A 20,262-nucleotide genomic window follows, 5' to 3' on the forward strand; every position below is an offset into this window, starting at 1 on the left:
TTATATTTCCAAATTAGATGTATTTATTACTCTATTCATTATTTTATATTTGTGTGCTGCAGTTGACCATAAAATAACTGAACCTGTCAGTATGTTTTGTCAAAGAGATCCCAAAATTTTATAGGTTTACTTGCACAGGAGTTTAATTGAGGACCAGTCACCTTGTTGCACTTCTGACTGATCAAATTACACAGGATTGTAATTAAGTGACTTCTGATTTTACTTTGAGATCTAATGGGATGAATACTAATGAACACAAATGACCACCTCACTATTGAGAATTATTTCTCCTGATCAATTAAACAGGATGTGCTGCAACACATAAATTAGGTAGATCTGCTTTCAACATAAAATTAAGTAGCAGTAAATAACTTGATCAGAAATTTTAAGTTATAGACTGAATTTTATTTATACACCATTTTTATTTAAATTATCACATACTAGAAAATTTAACATCATGACAAATGTTTTGTTGCACTTTGGACCCAAATACTACATTAGTATTATTACATGTTTTAGCAATGAAATCAGGAAATATTTGACACCATTGTGCTAAAAGGTGTCTGTACCGCTTTATTTTCTGTTTTTCATATATTTATACCTTAAAGCTCTTAATTGAGACCAAAGCGGAACCAAAATAAAGCCCCTTGTTTTGTGGCAAAAAACTTGGTGAGTAAAGCTGATTATGATTCTGATTAAAGACATTTTGGACCTGAGTTTAAGTACTTCTTTATTCAAGAGTCAGCAATCCACCTCTACTTGTGTTTGATTTTCCAGCTCAAGGGGTCAACAATATAAAAGCCCAAAACAACTTGGAACAGCATGTTAATACCGTTATGAAGCTGTTCTTTTCTTCAGGCTCCAAGTAGGTCGCCTCCAATTGTGCCGACTACTTAACTCGCTCAGGAACCTTTAATACCTGTCGTTTTCATTTTCTCACTTGATTAAAAAGTTTAACATGGATAAAAGCAAAACCACTTAAAGTTAAAACTTTACTTATTATATTGAAATATAGCCTCATGTGTTATTGCTCTTTTTTGGCAAAATGTATAAGAATATGTTAGATTATGTTAGTCGAGACTGCTCAGTTTCAAAGGAAATAATAGTAGGAAATAAAGTTAAGTAGATGTAAGAGACACCGAATTTATTAGTCAGAATACACTTGAATATGCTTTTACTGTTTGTGTGTATTATAGTTCACAGGTACCCCACCCAATTTGTTTTATTATAATAAGTTCATTCTTTCATTATAGTTTGTTCATTCCTTCAGAACTTGGTTTTGTGTCTGTCTCCTGCCATGATCCTTGGTACTGATATTTCCTATATGTCATTGAATGCGACTGTTTACATGTGTTCCTCAAACGTGCCTTTTTGCAAGGCAGTGCGCTGTTTTCGTTCTTCTGAGTGCGACAAGCTGAGTTTTTGTGTTAAGGTAAATAAAATCTTTTTTATTCGCAAAGACAACTCTGGACGTCATCTGTGCCTGATCCCAGCAACATAGATGTATTTACATTAAACATTTGAAACAAACAATGTAAGCAGAATTATTGTGATCAAAGTAATCTATTATTTATTGGCTGACAAATAGAAGATTTTATTGAGAACATACAGTGACAGTAGTCCTTTATAAGGCACGTTAAGATGCAAAAATACATCCCATGAATCCTTTAAAGTCTCCAGTATTTTTTATTTTAATGCCTAAACATAAACAGACTATGATTAAATATTGGCCAATTAGCATTTAATAGCACAAATATTACTATTAAATCTATTAAACACAGAAACAAAGATTAATCTGTAAATTCCATTTTTTAAAATGAAATAAAATAAATGTTTACATATTTAAGTTTTAATCAGAATCTTCTGTACTGTCCTCCTTTCTGCTGATCCTACTGTTTTCCTCAGAATCAGCTTCCTGGTCCTGCAGAAATAAAAAACATAATATTTATTTAAAATACATCATTTACTTCAGGACAAACTTTCAAGTAGAGCGGCGGTTCTGTGGAGTGAATCTGGACTTCTGTGAAAACTGAGAGAAAAACTATTAGCTTTCAAGTCAACTCCAGAAGTTTTCATATAGATGTTGCTGCCCTCTAGAGTCTAAGCTGTCTGTCAGCAGGACTCGTTTAAACTTCTACACGTATATTGCAATTTTGATGTCTCAGAATATTACAAAAGTTCAAACGTTTTTCATTTTAAAGCGAACAAACTTATCCCGAACACAGCTTAAGAAAACAGTTCCTTGTTATAGTTATGTTTAAGAGATTTTCAGTTCTCATCATGTGTTGCAGAATGTTTTTATGGCAGCAACTCCACTCAGTTAAATTGTGACCATTTCTCAATTGGTTCAAAAAGTAAAAACCACCATTATTGAATTCTGATTACGAAAGCAAGATTACGCTCTTTGTAAATATGCGTGTCTGGTTTGTGGTATTAAGTGCATGTAATATAGACCCTTAGTTGTCACTATGGTGTTTTACATTCAATACATGATTATTTTGTTTACCATTTCCTGATATTTCTTTTAATAAGCTCCATACTCTTCATTTCAAATGCCTTGCTTTTTCAGACCCACATTTTACCATCATTTTGTTTGAATTTAAATACAAAAGTTTACAGTGCATTTATGGGAAATATTACTACAGTCCTCAGACTTTACGGATGGATGACAGTCTGAATCCATTTCTTTAAAAGGCAAATACCTCGTCATCTGACTGTTCCTGTGGTGGCGGTAATTCCTGATCCCCCTCCTCCTCTTCATCGTCGTCATCACTCCCTTGTGATCTCTGAGAAAGAATCTCTTCACCCTGCAAGGTGCATCACATGATTCTTTTGGAGTTCGCAAATCAAAAGCCACTGTCAGATAAAAGTTAAACCATGTGTAACCTTTAAGTTCCTATTCTTCAGGTTTCCCATCCAGAAGGCCTCCTGGCAGTTGTTGAGTGTCAGCATGGCCTTCACTCTGTACACAAACAGCTCCAGGCTCTTCTTCACAGCTGGCACATGGTTAGTTAGGCTGGTGTCCTGGTGAATCTGAAAAACAAAAACATTCGGATACCGTGAGGATAAGAAATTTACATACACTCAACATGGACATGAATGTCAATAACTCTGGGCTCGTCATTTATTTTAACTGCTGTTTTTCCATCTCTCTCACAGCACCAAATTTATACGTGTATCCCAACTAATATTTCACAAATTATCCTGAACAAGTTGTAAAAGAAAAAACTAAAAAAAAAAAACAGCATTTAGTAAAGCAATCATTTGAAAAGAAGACTATTCTAAAACAAAGTAATTTATTAAAAATAAGTCTGTTTCTGATATTTATCTCCAGGATGAGTGTGTGTGCATTTTCTAAATGACCCTGAAAGGCCAACTGTTGTTATATGGTTATTATGAGGTTTTCTGCTGCCAGTTTTTGCATCATAGAATGAAAATGAATTCACAGAATGAGTAAGAAGAGATAAAGCTGTTGCTACCTTGGAATGTCCACACATGTGGTGGAGCTGTCGAGTGCTAAGCTGGAAGGTCTTCAGCAAACTCTGGACATCCTCCTTTAAAATACAATTTATACACAGTATTTATATGAAGACAGTATTTTTCTGCTTTTGTAAAGCAATAGCAGAAGTAATGCACCTATAAATCTATTTGAGATGTTCAAGAATAACCTGAAAATCTTTTGACACATTTCTTTGTACTTATGAACATATGTTTTTTTTAAACACTTTTCAAACAAAATGCAATGACCAAACATACTAAACACCACTGATATTTGCTGTGAGGTCTGTTTTTGGTTACCTTGTGCCTCTTGAAACTATAGTCTAGCAGTGGCATTCCCAACTTCAGAAAAGACTCCAGAAAAAGTCGTCCATACTGGCAAAAGCAACCATGTTTTTGGTTAACAAAGTAACAGCAGCAGAGGAAACTAAATACAATAACCTCCAGAGAGCAAAGAAAGCTAACTCACCTTTAAGGACACATTAAGGACTGGCCTGGAATCAAACACCTACAAGATGATTAAAGGACAAAAACTTTTATATCTACCAATGTATCAGAACAATTAGAAAGAATTAGATTTCACTCTGAAGAGTCAATTGACATTTAAACATGAAAAATAAATATGGAAACATGACAATTTGAGTTAATAGTTAAAATCTGTTCCTGTCACTGTCATCACAAATGATATTAATGAAATTTTTATTGATGTTTTATTATTATTGACTACTCTTTCTTTTAGGGTGGAATAATATAACTTTAAACATATAACTGCAATAATCTATTTAAAAATAAGAGCTACCAATTTTTCAAACTCGCTAAGGTACATTTAAGCGGGGTTTGTGTTTATTAGTATGTATAACTTAGAATCTCTATGTATTGAAGAAAGCTTATATTAGAATCAAAGCAGTATACATGGTTCTTTAATCCATTTAAATAAAACCCTCAAAATGCCTATAAAGAATTCATGTGAACACTTGAGTGAAGATGTACAGGTTTACTGCTTTATGAAGGCATGAACAGATAAGTTTACCTTCACCAGGTTGACTAGGATGTGAAAGTCTCTGACAGCCAGGTTCCATGTCAGCAGCTTCTCACTTTGAGCCTAAAAGATTCACACAGATGCTCTTCATCTTACTCTTCAAATCACAGGAAAGACTGACAGATGTCCCAAACAGGAGCGCAGACAGCGCTGCACCAGGAGTCTGACCTCAGAGTTGTCGCTCATTTTACCAGCAGGAATCCTCCTGGCAGCTTTCTCCAGCTCGGCCATCAAAACTTTGTAGAAAACCAGGAACGTTTGTCTGCAGAATACAAAACAAAATTTCATTTTAGGTTTTTACAAATATTGGTAAATAAACTGATTAGTTTTATGGGCCTTTCGCCCTCAAGTGCTGCTGTAACTACAGAAGCAGAGAAGATAATAAATGAGAAATGAGAATTAGCTTACCTGTTCAGAGTGGGCCAGGAAGCAGAGCTTTCATCTTTGGATGTGTTGATCAGCTCGGTGATTCCTTCTCCGGCTATTTCCTCCACTGCCTTCAAAACATCGTCGACATGCTCAAGGTAGATGCTGAAGAGAGTGAGAAAATACACAATCCGTTGAAGAAAGGTCACAAAATACATAAAAAACAGGAGTGTGTTCAGAAAGAATGTAATCTTTTTGCAACTATCTTGTGTGAGCTACTAGTTTTAGTTCTGTGTGGGATTCACAAAGCAGGTCGCACTAAATACATGCAGACAAAAACAATGCCTTTGAGAGAAAATTAGACATATTTTTAATAAGATTGTAATTTGCCTTTATTCAGTTACAAACACTGAAGATGCAGTGACAACATCACAGAAACTAATTTATTCTGTGCTGCACATGTTGTGTGTCTTTAAGATGATTTCCATGAAAATTAGATAAAAGGCAAAAAACAGCATAGGTAACTATATGCAGCTATCCTTTCTGGTGAGCCTCCATGTTGAGCATTTTTGTGTGTGATGTATATCTACCTAAGGAGTGTGTGAAGTGCCTCATTGAATTTGCTGCCTCGCTCTTTCTCTCCGCTAGCTGTCACCCAACTTTGGTTCAGGAAACGGCGCGCCAGGGAAGCTGCAATGCAAAAATGGGACCAGATTCATTATATTTTGCTGGATGGTGGAGTGGAAGATTTATGTCCAGATGTCAGCCTCACCAGTCTGCTCTCTATAAGCGCCAGGGTTTCCTCCCTTCTCCGAAACAGTTGACAGAAGCTGGGAGAGACACAGAGCTGTGCTCAGGCTCGGCATCGTACTGCGGAAGTTCAGCAGGTACTCAAAACTGTGCCTAGAAGAGCAGGAAAATAAAACAAGGATCTTAAATCCTAAATAAAAACCAGTCAAAGTGCAGAATCTGGTCTATCATCTGGGTTAGAAAATTGGAACCCACTTGACAAGCTGTTCCAGGGTCAGTTCAGGACCTCCTTCTTTAAGCCGTCCAGCTAAAAGTCCCAGCGCTTTCTTCAACAAGCTCCGCTGTCCCGGCTGGCTGAATCCAGACCTGACAGATTCCAATTATAGAACAGCTCAACAAACCAACCAAAGGCCGACACGGTGCGCTGCACTTCCAAGTTCCTGCATTTAGGACCCAACATTCACTCACCAACTGAAGGTGGTGTTTATGACTTGCAGGAGCAGCTGGTAACCTGATGACATTACCTGGTGCTCCTCCACATCTGTTGAAGGTCCGTCCACAACGCCATTGTTCTCAGACAGCAGAGTCTGTAAACGCACAAATGCTTTCAATAGGGTTTTAAATTAATTTAAAGAGTTGACAGGAGACATGACAATTCAGGGATTCTGTACCTGAAAGTGATTATGGCAGTTTTCCAGATGTGAACAGAGGGCGGGCAACAGCTGGACACAGTACGAGGCAATGTCTTTTGTACTCCTCTGTTGCAGATGTGAGAATCCCACAGTTTTATCCGCCCTCATCTGCAAAAATAAAATGTTTCTGTTAATGCAGCTTTATAGATTTGCACCTTGATCAATGTTTCTTCTAAAACAGTAGAGAACAGGAGACTGAATCCCTCTTAGCCCTCCTTAACACTTTACACAGTGATAAAAGTTTTCTTTTTCTTACTTTCTGCAATTATTTTTGGCCAGAAAACGTTCTCCCTTTTGTTACCTTTAAATAGTTTGTGAACATGTAACTGTCCTCTTTATTATCGTGTTGTATTATCAGTCTGTACCTTGAGGAACGGAGCTCTCTTTGCTGGAGCGGCAGTGAGACTGAACTCCAGTTTGTGCTGCATATCCTCCAGCAGGAAGACCAGCTCAGTGGGGCCCAACACGACCTCCTCTTGAACCTCGGTAATTTAAATAATGTACAGGTGTTTAGAGTAAATGCAATTAAGCCAAAGCAGGATCACATCAATTATTCATAACCTTACCTTAGTGTGGAGCTCTGAGTCCAGCAGCGAGCGTGACAACAAACCACACTGCAGAACACTGAGCACCTCCATGTCCAGCTCTCTGAAAAACGGCCTGTAAGCTGTCAAACTGACACCGAGCCGGTTCTCTTTTTCCTTCTCCTTTTCTGGTTGCTCCTGCAGAACATTTAATTTTTACATCTGCATGTTTATATTTGCTTTAAACAGAATTATATTCACTTTAAAGCTGTTACCTGCTGAGTTTCATCTGCTTCAGTCGCCTCCTCAGGCTGAGAGACGCCTTCTGGGGCATTCTTACCAGGAGCCTTTCTCTTTTTCCCCGTTCCATCTGAGTAGCACATGACAGTTAAACAAATCCAAGCTAAAATAGTACATTAAGCATAACTACACCTGCTGAAACAAAGTGTGTGTATATATAAATGGGATTTAACTACCTTTCTTTCCCTTGCTCACAGGAACACCAAAACTTATCCCATCTGTAGTTTCTCCATCAAAGTTTGAAACAGGTGGCATGTAACCAGTAGTTCCTGAAAGCAGGAGGAAAAAACTAAGACTAATTGGGGCTGGGGGGAGGGGGTTATAAATCAGTTATTGGAAAAACAAACAAACAAAAAATATATATATACACCTGCGAGAGCCCTCTCCAACAGTGTCTGCAGAAAAGTGATGTTCTGCAGGCGAGTCATCACCTTCATCTTCATCTCCGTTTCTTTCTGTTTGCAGAATGCATTCACGACCTGTGAAAACAAACTTCAGTCACATTAGTGTCTTTAAAACACTCGTCCTTTTTGTTTTTAAGCTGCAGTTACCTCTCTGAACCAGTTGATCGTGTGAAAGAGCAAAGTACAGATGAACTCCCTCTCAGCTTTTGACAGGCTGTCAACTTTGTCCACTACATCCATGTTTGTCAGGATCAGAGGACATCCTGTGATGAAGAAAATGTAAACATGCAGAAAAAAGCTGCTTTAAAACTCAGGAAGATTTAAAGAAAAAAAAGAAAAACTTGCTTCTCAGTGTTCTCACCCACGAGGGCATCGATCTCTTCTAGATCTCCCTGATGCCGTTTCTCTTCACAAAGCCTCAATAGGCGGAAAAAGGGAGATAAACAGAGAGGGGACACCCGCCTGTAAAAAACTGAGCATTAGCAGTCATGGTCACACCTACATATAAATATCCCGTTTCACAAAGTCACTGACTTTTGTTGCTTCTGTTTCCCAATTTGAGATTGCTGCTCTCCTTTATTTTGGGTTTCTTTGGCCAGCAGAGGCAACAGGTTGATGGCGATACCTCCCTGACTCTCATCCTCCTCAAGGTTGTACATGGCACAGGCTGGAAAGATAAAAGATCTGGAACAAAGAACAGAACATGAGCTCAATGGGTGAAAGAAAGAAATAATGAATGAATTACCCCACTTTTAGAGAAAGACGGAATAAGATGTGGAAATTAGAAGGTTTGGAAATAAAAATATTTTTCCATACAGTATTTTCTTTTGCCATGCCTATCCTAACCCAGAAAACTCACATTTTATACTTTAGGGTGAAGTTACAACTCTGCAAAAATTACTTTAATCAAAATATCCATATTTATCCATTGAAACTGTGCAAATTATGTAAATAATTTACAATCAAAATTCTTTTTCTTATTTTATTTTGAGCACTAACCCTGCTATATCTGGTCCAAGGTCCACTACAAAGTCATCCTGGAAGTCATCCAGGACACTCATTCCAATCATTTCCTGTCAAAACATTGTAAACAATGGACATGAAATGCTTGTTTGCGAGATTGCTTAATCTTAATCAGAATTTTTTCATCTTAAAAATCTTTGAAAGTATAATAAAACATGCCGTTTTAGTTTTTCTAGGGGAAATTTCTGAGACATACCTCCACCTGTGGGTCCAGTGCAGAACTCCAGATCAGGTTGGCCAGTTCATCGCAGTACAGAGCCGCTGCCTCAGGAGAGCTTTCACTGCTCGACTTCACCAGCTCCAGCAGAGCCGTCACCTGCAAGAGAGACAAAAGAAATGTAAAAATGAGAAACATTACATAACTATATGTATAATAAACTCAGACCATATTATAAAGCCATTAGTTCAGACACACTTATAGTTTAGTCAATGCTCAGAGGAACGCTGCCGTCTTACCTGTCTTAATGTTTCCTGGGAAAGAGAGCTGCTCTGTGATTCCTTTCCTTTAGGTCTGAAATGGAGGAGTGGATAGAGAGCAACGTAGAACATGTGAGATAAAAATAACAAAAACATGAATTAAACGAAAGAACCAAACTTTTTTTTTCTCCCCTCCAGGGGGTCTTTTGTGGGCTCTAGTGTCCCTTATATGACAGTAGGCTGACAGGAAAGGGGGAAGGAGAGGGGGGAAGACATGCGGCAAATGTCGCCGGGTCCGGGAATCGAACCCGCGACGGCCGCGTTGAGGACTCAAGGCCTCCAAACGTGGGTCGCGCTATCCCCTACGCCACCACAGCACGCCCCGAAAGAACCAAACTTAAAGTTTATGAGAAGTATCACCTCAAGGCTCCCATGCTGCCGACAATCATCACAGCGCCAATGATGCCTATACGCTTGTACTTTGGCACAGTGCTGGAGAGCTGCTTACGGATCACTATGTGCATGTCGTCCTGCAGGAAGAAACGAATGGATTGGTGGAAAAGGGTAGATACAGATACGCTCTAATATGTAAGAGTGCATGAATAAGCACCTGGATGTGAGATCCTTGCTGCTGTTGCCCAAATGCCAGTCTGCTCAGAAGGTGGAAGAGTCTTCTGATCTGCTGTGGTGTGAGATTGTCCATGTAGTCCAAGATCCCCTGAGTTAAACACACTGACAGGTTAAAATCAATCCAACACATGAGCAACTTTAATTAGCAGCAAAACTGTCGAGTAGGGAAGTGTTTATTTCCGTGACATCTGTCATGTTCATGCAGCATATTTTTCACAAAAGCCACAAAAAAATCTAGTTTTTCAACTAAAAGGAAATAAAAATCAACAGTGTCCTTTCAACAAAGAATCAATTGTAATAACATAAAATGTAGGTTAAATTTGCAAGATGTTAAAGCCACTACATTAGACAATATTAAAAGTTAAATTAAAGAAAAAAAATGACAATAATGAGCTACTCTGCCTAATTTCAATTTGGGGTGGGTTTCATCATTTGGGGCGTATTTTCCAAACACTTAATATTTTGTTCCTTTTTAAATATCTATAGTGAAAGAACAATTCGATTTTTTTTTCACATGGGGCACATCCATGTACCTTCACAAAAACAGCATAGAGAGCCATTTCTGAGGGTTTTTCCATTACAAGACTGAAGAGCAGCTCCAGGGCCACGTCTACCTCCCCACTGACACCACTGCACACATGGGTCACAAGAGAGCCAACAACCTCCTGTAAAACAACACCAGGCAGATTTAAATTACTCTGAGCTACTTCCAGATTCCTCAGTAATTTGTAACCCATTTAATATTGACTTGTTGAATTTTACCCCTGTCTCCCTTTTGAACAACCATTTTCATAACTTTTTATAATTTACCTTTGTCACAAATATTTTAATAAATTACAATGAAGATAAAAAGGTTCAAATCCCACATATGAAATTTTTTAACTTTATACTATCTATTAAAAATAGTACAATTGGTTCTGGTCTTATTAGAATACTAGGATCCCTTCAAACCATAAAAACTGAAAATTACCTTCTTCTACCAGATGATATATCTTGGAATCATTAAGCCACATTTTCTTACATTACACAATAAGTAGTATATAAAACCCTACTTAAAATTGTCTGCTACAAAAACTGGTACAAAACAACCAACACCCCTCTGAGGCTTTGAGATCTAAAATACAGACATGCACTGATTAACACCCCCACCTGCTGGCAGTAAGAGTCAAATGCAGTGAAAGAGTGGCGGTACATTTGCCCACCAAAAGGCACCACGCAGGGATCAGGGGAGCGCACCAAACTCTGAGCAAGAGCCAGGATTGAGGGGAAGTACCCTCGCATGACCTGTAAATACAACAATTATAGAGTAAAAATGCTGCAGGGTGGTACTGCTGCTCTGCAGAGGCTTGTGTGTTTCCAGACTGATCCACCTGAGAGTAGTCCCTGAAGGTTTTCTGCAGCAGAGCCTCCTGCATGAGTCCAGTCCTCACTTTGAGCTTCAGAACTCTCTCGGCGCCCCGGCGGCTCTGGTTGGCGTTGGTGCAGTGCAGGATGAAGAGCACCAGCAGATCTAAAACCTGATATGATGACATGAAGATTACTGATATACAAATACAAACTCAACATGCAACATTAGCATCACAGCAACAGGTGTAGATTTTAACAACAACTGGTGCTGACAGATATCAGTGACAAGTCCTGTCAGGAAGAAAATGTATATGGTTGACAAAATTAGGCCAACCAAGTAACTTAAAACATGCAACAAGATGTTTACAAACGGTAAAAACATGTAAGGGTTTCCCAGATGAGAACAGACTCCACTGCACTCACCTTGTGGTCCTCAATATCACCCACCGACTCAATTGACTGGAGATGAAACAAAAAAGTAAAGTCAACAGCACTAAAGGTTAAGAAAGGCAGCTGTTACTAACCTAGGCAAATAAAATAGAAAATAGAATAACTTAAAAATCTTACAACCCCATTAATAAAGCACTCACATTTTTATATATTCACTTTTCCCTAACATTGTTTGTCTTTGCTTTACTGCCATTTGTGCATTTAATCATCCATCCATATCTGCTTATCCCGGAAGGACCCCACAGGCTGGTGCATATCTCCAGCAGTCATTGGTGGAGAGGCAGGGTCCACCCTGGACAGGTCGCCAGTCCATCACAGAGCAACACAGAGACACAGGAAAAACAACCACGCATGCACACACTCACTCCTTTTGGAAATATAACCTCTTGACTATGGGGAAGTCAAGAGTACCTGTGGAGAACTGCTAGGAACATGCAAACATGCAGAAAGACCTCAGCCTGAAATTTTGAACCCAGGACCAACAAGTGAAAAGACCCTCACCACTGTGTGGCCATCTTTTTTTTTGTTGTTTTGTTTTAAAGGTTGTTTAGAAATTTGTTTTCCTTTCAGATTATTTACTAACCTTGAGCCAAGCCTCAGAAATAGTTTTCTGGAACCGGACTGCTGACTTGATGCAGTCAAGTACCAACGTAACGCTGTCCTGACTGTTGCCAGGAGCAGCTGTAGAAGCAGATCTAAAGCAAAACACATAAGCAGGAACTTCCTGAGGCTGTCTAAACAAACATTTTGATATCAAACTGTAGCAGAGCTGAACCCAGTTGTTTCTCACCCTGCTGATGATTTGCTTTTCATGCGGCTCTGTGAGGCCTGCAGCACCGGAGGAAGAACGCACTGCTCCAGTTCCAGCTTTTGACGCAGATTGCTCACCACCTGAAGACAGACAAACGCGTGTTTTCATAACAATTAACACCAAAGAAAAACTGACATGATATGGATATGACTTGATGTCTGACTTCATATGCATTCGAAGCTGAGACAGAATGCAGGATGAACTTCACCACAACGGGTAGGTCTTCCAGCTGGACAGCAGCGAGTGTGGCCATAACCGCCTCTCGGACCTGAGAAGAGAACAGTAATAGGGTGCAGTGATGTGTGTGGAGAAGATTAAAGCTGTACAGTACAGGTCAAATTTATTGATACTGATAAGGACTGATAGCACAGAATGACCTCAATTTGTTATTCAAAATATCCTCTTATTTTAAAGACTGCATAATGCTAAAAACTTTAACAAGGTTCCCAAGCTTGAGGAAAGGTAGGACAGAACATCACAGATCATCCATCATACTCATCAGTGCAAATGGCGAGATTTTCTACTTGCTTATCCCTTGTTTTAAAGCAGACCCACCTGCAGACACTAAAATATAAATTTTAGTTGATTATAACCAAAGTAAGCAACTCCTGTTCAAGTCCCAGTAGAGTTTAGCAAACTCTACATACAACCATAATTTATAGTTCCTAATGGTTCTGGTTAACTCAACCCATACGTTATAGATTTTAAAAACTTTAATCGCATTAATTGTAACATTATAAGTGTGTTAGTAAAGATGCACCAGCCAATCAGCCAGAGGTCAGGATCAGGATTTTTCTCTTAATCAGCTCTGGTCAGTAATTTGCAGTTCAAATAATCAAAACTAAGAAATCCAATCATTTTTTGAGGCACTTTTTTGAGCTAAAAAACTAATAGAGGTTAGGAACATTCACTTATGGTGAATGTATAAGGATAATTTTATAGTCGCTTCATTTACTGTTGGATTCAAACCTGCTGACTTTTATTTTTTTAATAACTGCAGCACATCTTTTCCTGTCACAGTCCTTAGAAAATAAAACTATGAATTTAACAGGCAATAAGAATTTATTTCAAATTCCTGTAGTGAATTTAAAATAATCTCATCTTTACTGAGAGCGCCAACAACATTATCAGGCTCTGTACCTCCGTCAGTAATGAGGACGAGAGGTTTAGACTGGAGAGGGCATCCAGGATGGGAACCGTTAGCTGAGTGTTCTCCTGAAGCAAAGCACTGCAAAGAAAAGAGATGAAAACCTCCAAACTGCAGGCTGACAGCAATAGTAACAAAACTCCAGTGTCATACAGTCCATACTTGAGCTCCCTGGCTATGTCATGGTGCTGAGAGTCTTCCAATATCTCAGGTAAACTGGTGATGATGTCACGCTGCACCTCAACTGGTGCTACTGACACCAACTCCATCAGCTTCACAGCAAGTTCCTACAACATAGGAGAAACAAACACGTTACCACCTCCACCAATTGCAAACAGAACAAGTCAGCTTAAAACTTCAATAAGTCAAATAAATGATAAATATATCACCTTTGTGTCCACGACCCTGTCCAGCCATTTCAGCTGGTTAATAATCATACGAGGAATATTGAGTCCTCCGTCCACAGTGCTGTGATTTACAAAACAAATCCAAACAGGTAATGAAAGAACAGCAAGAAATAGATGAAGTGTTTTCAAATGAACATGCGAAATACTGACCCATCGAACATAAATTCAGGGAGTTTCTCAAGTAAGGTGCTGATTATCAAAGTCTGCAAGAAAATGTGCAAGCCATTAGAAATTCAGGAAAAAAAATCTTAGAGAAATTAGTTTTTTCTAACAGTGTGACATCCTCATGAAACAAATCTTGTTTTTTTCTGTTGTGTAGTTAAAGGCAAAACACAAGTAAATAAAACCTGCAGCATTTCGATCCCCAATAACATTCTGATGAGGCTTTCCTGGAATGAGCTGACAGATCTGCAGCAAAGACAAATACTTGGTGGCATGTCACACAATTCAAACGTAAGCATATAGAGCACAGAAAGCTGCTCAGTCTACTGCTCACTTCCCAGAAAGTTTGCATATCCGTTACCTCATGTCTCCTTCAGATAGTTGTGGGATACATGGAAGAAGGCAGTTCCTGAACCTGTCCGGGTTCTCAATGTAAGCCTCCAAATCCGTTATAAACTCCTTCAGGATCTAAATCAATGAAGAGGTGAGTGAATGTGAGCAGCAGTAGCAAATGAGAAAAAGTTACGTGCTGGTATTGTACTCACATCAGGGTATCTGGGGCTTTTCTGCAGCTGCTGCTGTATTCGCTTCTGGAAAACCACCTGATCAACAGCTAAAAAACAGAACCTTTAAGCAAACATTATACTTCATAAAGTTAATTGAAATGTTTTTACACTAGTGTGTGTTTACCGATCTCATGCGATGCGCCATTATGTTTCAACCCGACACCGGCTTTTTTTACAAAAGTGACAAAAGCGCTTTCACTTGCTTCCTCTGAAGCAGCGTCCTTAGTGTTGCGACTCTTCTTTGCCTCTGTAGACAAAAAAAAAGAACACAATACTTACATAAAATAACACTTTTAACCAGACGTTAAAATATGAAAACTACAGAAGATACACACTGTATGAAAAATATGTCAGTAACAACACACCTTCTACTACCCTTCCAAACTAAAAATGTGTATCTCGTTATCATCACTTTGTTCACCCAGTTTTCTCTAAAGGACTGAGAACTTGATTTATTATCATTTAAATATTAATAAACATATTCTTATCTAACAATGTGTCGTGCTGTACTCATTTACCATTTCCCCCGATGTGAATGGTAGGTTCATGGGATCTGGTCCATACTAGTTTGTTATACAGTAGTTTCAAATAATTTAAAGATTTTAATTATTGCTATGACGATAGCGATTTAAGAGTGAATATTTTCATACATGAATTTTCTGTTCTAAATCAGCAGCATAGTTTCTTGTCTTTCCGATTTTGAAGAGTAGCTAAGAGAAGCAGGAAAACAGACAGATGACCCATACCAGGCAGAATGATGAACTAAACAAAATATATATACTAAAGGCTTTTGTTGGATTTTTATAAGAATTGCTTGGGTAACTGTCACCCTTATGTTTTATTTTAATTAAAAATATTTACAGAAGTGGAACGTCCTTCCCCATTACTGAATAAATGGACCTAGAGGTTATATCGTTTCCAAATATTTCCAGCGTGAGTTAATGCCGTTGCAAGAACACACCTGATAATTCCCACATAAGATTGAGAAAGCTAACTGTGGATTTACATAAAACTTACTTGTGGCGGCAGTTGTTCCCGCTACTTTTTCCACAGAGGAGTGTCGCTTTTTGCGCATCATCTGTTAAATTATTAGAAAAGAAAAGAAGGAATAAGTGTTAAAAGCAGTTGAACCATCTCCGGTAAATCAAAAACATGACAGCTAACACCGCAACTTACGTTCAAAACGTTGGACTTTGTCCCAAATCACCAGACAAACTTAACGTTATAAGAAGTCTATTGTTTTAGCAGACACTATAATTTAAACTAAAAATAACGACCAGACAAACTTTTCCACAGAACGAAGTCAAGAGAGAAGCAAAACAATGATGTTGCAAAACAAACTCTCGCGCCAATGTGCGGAGCACGTCACGACGTAAGCCCTGGCTCCTCCTCCTCCTGCTCCTCCTCCTCCTCCTCCTCCTCGTCGTGTAGGTTTGCAACAAAAGATGTAAGAAAACGTGCTTCACGCTCCGCAAAGAAGCTGCTTAGAAAATTAAACTATGCACTTTGTTGTTACGGTTGGCCCCATTTGCGTGAAAACGTTTACAACAGCGGTTACGCCGTTTGTGACCTTCCACCTTTAGGACGCGTATTTTATTAAAAACGGTCTAATATCAGGCGGGGTTAGGACTCTTCATACTCCTAATTTAAGAGGAACGCACTTGTACCGGTGTACGCCAGAGTAGTAAACATGCGACCCTCTTAACATGGAAGAGTACACGGAGCTGGACTCTTGACTTTTACTTCGGCCCTCCTGTTATTTCTTCGTCAAAGTGTTTTTAAACCATTCCTACAGTGCGACTCTCCCACACAAAATGTGAGGAAAAAAGAAAAATAAATATCAGAATAAATACATTATTAACTAGAAAATCAAAAACAGGAAATATCCCTCAATTTTATTTCACAATGATTTTGTCTTAAATAACAATACACGGAAGTATCATTTTGAAGGAGAGCTCAGAAAGCACAAAACACACAAGAGTGATAATCTTTTAAGTAAAATTAGATGATCAAGGACGGATTTTTATTATTATTGTTGTTGTTGTTGTTGTTGCTCAGCTTTTGAGCCTTTCTTAATTTGGAGAAAGGAATGTCTATATAAAGAATTATTTATTTCTTTCCTTTTTTTGGTAGAAGGGATGAAGTCACATGAGGGTTTACTGAACCACCAGACTGACCATCATGTGAGATGCTGCAGTCATGCTGCTTGAGATGCTGCGGATGAAGGGAGATGCAGCGAAGGGGTGTGGAAGCCAAAAGCCCATGCAGTTCAGAGATAGCTTTTTCACACTGCTTTTCCACTGCACACACAACACATTTTTTTCAGGGGACATACGCCTATTCTTTTGAAGCTGTGAGTTTTCATTGAACTGCCAGGTGTTAATTGTAATACAGCTTGTTTCTCTGAATGGGGCCTTCTATCGTTCTCTGAAATCTTCAAGAGATTATGTCAACAAACATGTAGCCTGCATGGATATCATTCACTTATATTACATCCTGCTGAAATAATGTTGCATATAGGAAAGTCTTGCTTTGTGCAGCAACAACAAAAAATCTATGACTTAAACACAACCCACATTAAACAAAAATACTAAAACTTGGCGTGTTTTAATATAACCTGTATAGGTTTGTTTATTTAAATCTGACCTCTGCCAGTTAAAATGTCAGCTATCCTCTATACAGCAATTATATATATATATATATATATATATATATATATATATATATATATATATATATATATATATATATATATATATATATATATATATATATATATATATATATATATATATATACATATACCAGCCGTACCATCCTGGTTCTGATCTGAACAGAATATTTGAAAAAATGTCACAGAAATTCAAGCAAATGCTAAATTATAAAACATTAAGTCTCAAGAGCTTCCAGAATAATTATTACAACTGTTATAAACTTATAAAGAGACACATATATGTTGTGCTTTATTTGTACTTTTGGATTTTCTTACATAGTTGCTTGAAATACATCAATAATGCTTTTGGAAGTTGGGTTTTCTGTGTGTTCTGTGTCCAACGAGTGCTGCTCAAATAAAACATGGTGAAAATTGCAAGCATAGACTCATTAGCCAACACTTATGCCATCTTTATTTAATTGCTTTTGTGATACACATAGTTCTGTGTATAGCATATTTTGTCCAGTGATCATGTAAAAGTGAGATAAATGCATTGTTGGTGTTTTATAGGGTTAAAGGTAGTTTGTCGGAGCGGGGAATGACATGACACCTAAATTTAGAAGGTTCCATAGGTTTAAGTAAAAAGCTACTGGGTGAAAACTGTATTGGCAACACAAGCTAATGTACTTTTCTCAATTTTCTTATTCGATGCATTCATATTCTAAAGGAATATGTCGAAAAAGGCATATTTTACAGAATAATTAGTACAATATGTCAGAAATATCATTGAACTACACTTACCTATATTCTGCAAGAGCAGCAGCCTTATTGGATATAAAACGCAGAATATGGAAACGTCTTTGTTGTTTGTCTGACTGAGAATTAGGGGGGAAAAACTAAGAAACTTGTACATAAGGGTATAAGAAGAATACACCTCAACATTTACCTAACCCCACTTGTCTCCCCTCCTCCCCCAAGTCAGGTGTCTTCTTCTTTCTTAACGAAAGTGTCTGTCTTGAGTTCGCCAACTGTTGATGGGGGTGAACTATCTTGATTGCATAGTCTACTGACGGTATAGGCGGGTAACTATCTCGACAAGGCAAAACAAACTCTTTGACAGTTTAAGAACCAGGGAGCGGGCGAAGGAAGCGCAGACCACGGCGCACTTGACTTAGGTTACGTCTTTGGAGGAAAACCTGAATAATGGCATCGAAGTTTTACAGCCTGACGGCTAAACTGTTGACAGGAGAAATATTTAACTTCTCCTCGCTGCAGGGAAAAGTCGTCCTTATTGAAAATGTCGCGTCTCTCTGAGGCACGACCGTCAGGGATTACACCCAGATGAACGAGCTCCACGAGAAGTACTCCAGTAAGGGGCTTGTTATCCTGGGAGTTCCCTGCAACCAGTTCGGCCATCAGGTGAGGAAATTCACTCTTACTGTGCTGTTTACCGCACGGGGACTGGGAGGGTTTGTACAGTTAGATTCAAAGTTTTTATTTTCCCCTCATTTGCAGTTCATTATGAAAAACCTTTTGCCTCAAAATTGTAATTTAAATTGAAGAGTTAAGTTTGTTTGAAGTTATGTGGTTAAAAACGGTCGTTTGCATCTGTAGTTTCAATGTTGAGGGATTTATTTTTAGAAGAGGAAATTGTGGTTTAGTTAAAGTTCCACCCAGCAACCAAATAAATATTTTTTATACTACTTCTATTTTTTTTTCTTATTTGTTTTATGGTACTTTAATGCATTAACCCACATAGTTTAACGCATAGTTTAATGCATTAAACTAGCAACAACTTAGAAGTGGTACCTAGTAAGTTGCAAATAGTCTTAAAAGATTTCACATAAAAGAGGAAGTTCGGTTCTCTTTGCTTAGTTCTTCCTGATCTAGATAAGAGGCAACATGAGTAAGACCGCTAGGTAATATCCGTGTTAATGATCATCCCGCAGGAGAACTGCAAGAATGAAGAAATCCTCCTGTCCCTGAAGCATGTCCGTCCAGGAAACGGCTTTGAGCCAAAGTTTCAGCTCCTGGAGAAGGTGGATGTCAATGGGAAGGACGCCAACCTGCTGTTTGTGTTCCTGAAAGAAAAGCTCCCATTCCCCAGCGACGATCCTTCATCCCTGATGACCGACCCCAAGCTGATCATCTGGAGCCCGGTGAGCCGGAACGACGTGGCCTGGAACTTTGAGAAGTTCCTCATTGGGCCAGACGGAATGCCTTTTAAGCGCTACAGCAGGAGGTTCCTCACCAGCGACATCGAGGAAGACATCAAGAAGCTCCTCAGTCAGGCGACCTAACCACTCCACAGCTCACCCTGGCCCTATTATGTTCAGCCATAAACCAGGTTCCAACTTGTAATTCACCAGGGAGACATCTGTGGGCCTTGTCTAGTCCCTCCGTGGTTTCTCTAGTTGTTGGCATCACCTGTGCTCTCCTGTGTCTGATAGCTGTGTTGTTTGTTTTTACTACATGAAGACGCCCTCTGAAACCAGGTGTAAGGGGGGTGTTGGATGAAATGTAAAAGATGCAATGTTTACAGCTTCATCGGCTGCATGTAAAGCACGGTTGTGGTGTGATATGAGGACCAATAAAAGTTTTTATCCAGACTTTGTCTTTTTAATTGTCCCCCAAACCTTAAGCTCTATGCCATCAAAGCACCAATAAGTTTCTATTGTATTCCTTTTACTATTTGAATTCTCTTTAGCAAGTAGAAGTAGAATAAGCTAAATTAAAAACATTTCACAAAATGACTATTTTGTACTTCGTGGTCTCTACTTACAGCAGACTGACACTTACACACTGTGGCAGATCATAGTCCATTTTGCAGCCAGATAGCAGGAGTGGTTAATAATTATGTTGCATCACCTACAACTACAGGTTGTGTTGCAACACAGATGTTTTATGCTCAGCCTCACCCGTTTGCCCATAATCACAGTGGATATTTAAGTTCAGGATCCTAGTGAAAATTTTAAGTTTTACAACTTGAGGTCTTTGGGGTTATGTATCAAACCACAATTGCACATTCAGAAAAAGCAGTTTAAGCTCAAGTCAAATGACATGAAAAGCATTTTAT

At 38.6% G+C, this 20,262-nt stretch overlaps 2 protein-coding genes across 3 annotated transcripts; one reads left to right on the top strand and one right to left on the bottom strand.

Moving 5' to 3' along the window:
- Positions 1-1,544: 1,544 nt before the first annotated feature.
- fancd2 (FA complementation group D2) lies at positions 1,545-15,894 on the bottom strand. Of its 2 annotated transcripts, none has more exons than XM_032549102.1 (44): positions 15,710-15,894; positions 15,551-15,611; positions 14,658-14,780; positions 14,513-14,580; positions 14,329-14,435; positions 14,153-14,213; positions 13,956-14,008; positions 13,788-13,866; positions 13,561-13,685; positions 13,392-13,479; positions 12,415-12,519; positions 12,231-12,331; positions 12,024-12,135; positions 11,414-11,449; positions 11,014-11,160; positions 10,793-10,927; positions 10,177-10,308; positions 9,624-9,731; positions 9,434-9,543; positions 9,053-9,107; positions 8,793-8,912; positions 8,573-8,646; positions 8,108-8,257; positions 7,935-8,035; positions 7,721-7,836; positions 7,540-7,648; positions 7,346-7,438; positions 7,145-7,239; positions 6,912-7,067; positions 6,711-6,827; positions 6,325-6,453; positions 6,122-6,240; positions 5,909-6,019; positions 5,676-5,806; positions 5,494-5,593; positions 4,946-5,068; positions 4,706-4,799; positions 4,529-4,600; positions 3,968-4,006; positions 3,799-3,873; positions 3,480-3,554; positions 2,887-3,033; positions 2,703-2,807; positions 1,545-1,921 (listed from the first exon to the last, which is right to left on the bottom strand). In XM_032549102.1, exons 2-44 carry the CDS (start codon positions 15,609-15,611, stop codon positions 1,850-1,852), a joined length of 4,329 nt encoding a protein of 1,442 aa, XP_032404993.1. In that variant the 5' UTR covers positions 15,710-15,894; the 3' UTR covers positions 1,545-1,849. The 2 variants fall into 2 exon arrangements, with proteins under 2 accessions (XP_032404993.1, XP_032404994.1); XM_032549103.1 differs by having other exon boundaries at positions 15,820-15,881.
- Positions 15,895-18,310: 2,416 nt separating this feature from the next.
- gpx1b (glutathione peroxidase 1b) lies at positions 18,311-19,795 on the top strand. Its single transcript, XM_032549106.1, has 2 exons — positions 18,311-18,605; positions 19,136-19,795. The coding sequence occupies exons 1-2, from the start codon at positions 18,390-18,392 to the stop codon at positions 19,484-19,486; spliced, it is 567 nt and encodes a 188-aa protein (XP_032404997.1). The 5' UTR covers positions 18,311-18,389; the 3' UTR covers positions 19,487-19,795.
- Positions 19,796-20,262: the final 467 nt, after the last annotated feature.

This window comes from Xiphophorus hellerii, chromosome 20 (assembly GCF_003331165.1).
Source record: "Xiphophorus hellerii strain 12219 chromosome 20, Xiphophorus_hellerii-4.1, whole genome shotgun sequence".
NCBI lineage: Eukaryota > Metazoa > Chordata > Actinopteri > Cyprinodontiformes > Poeciliidae > Xiphophorus > Xiphophorus hellerii.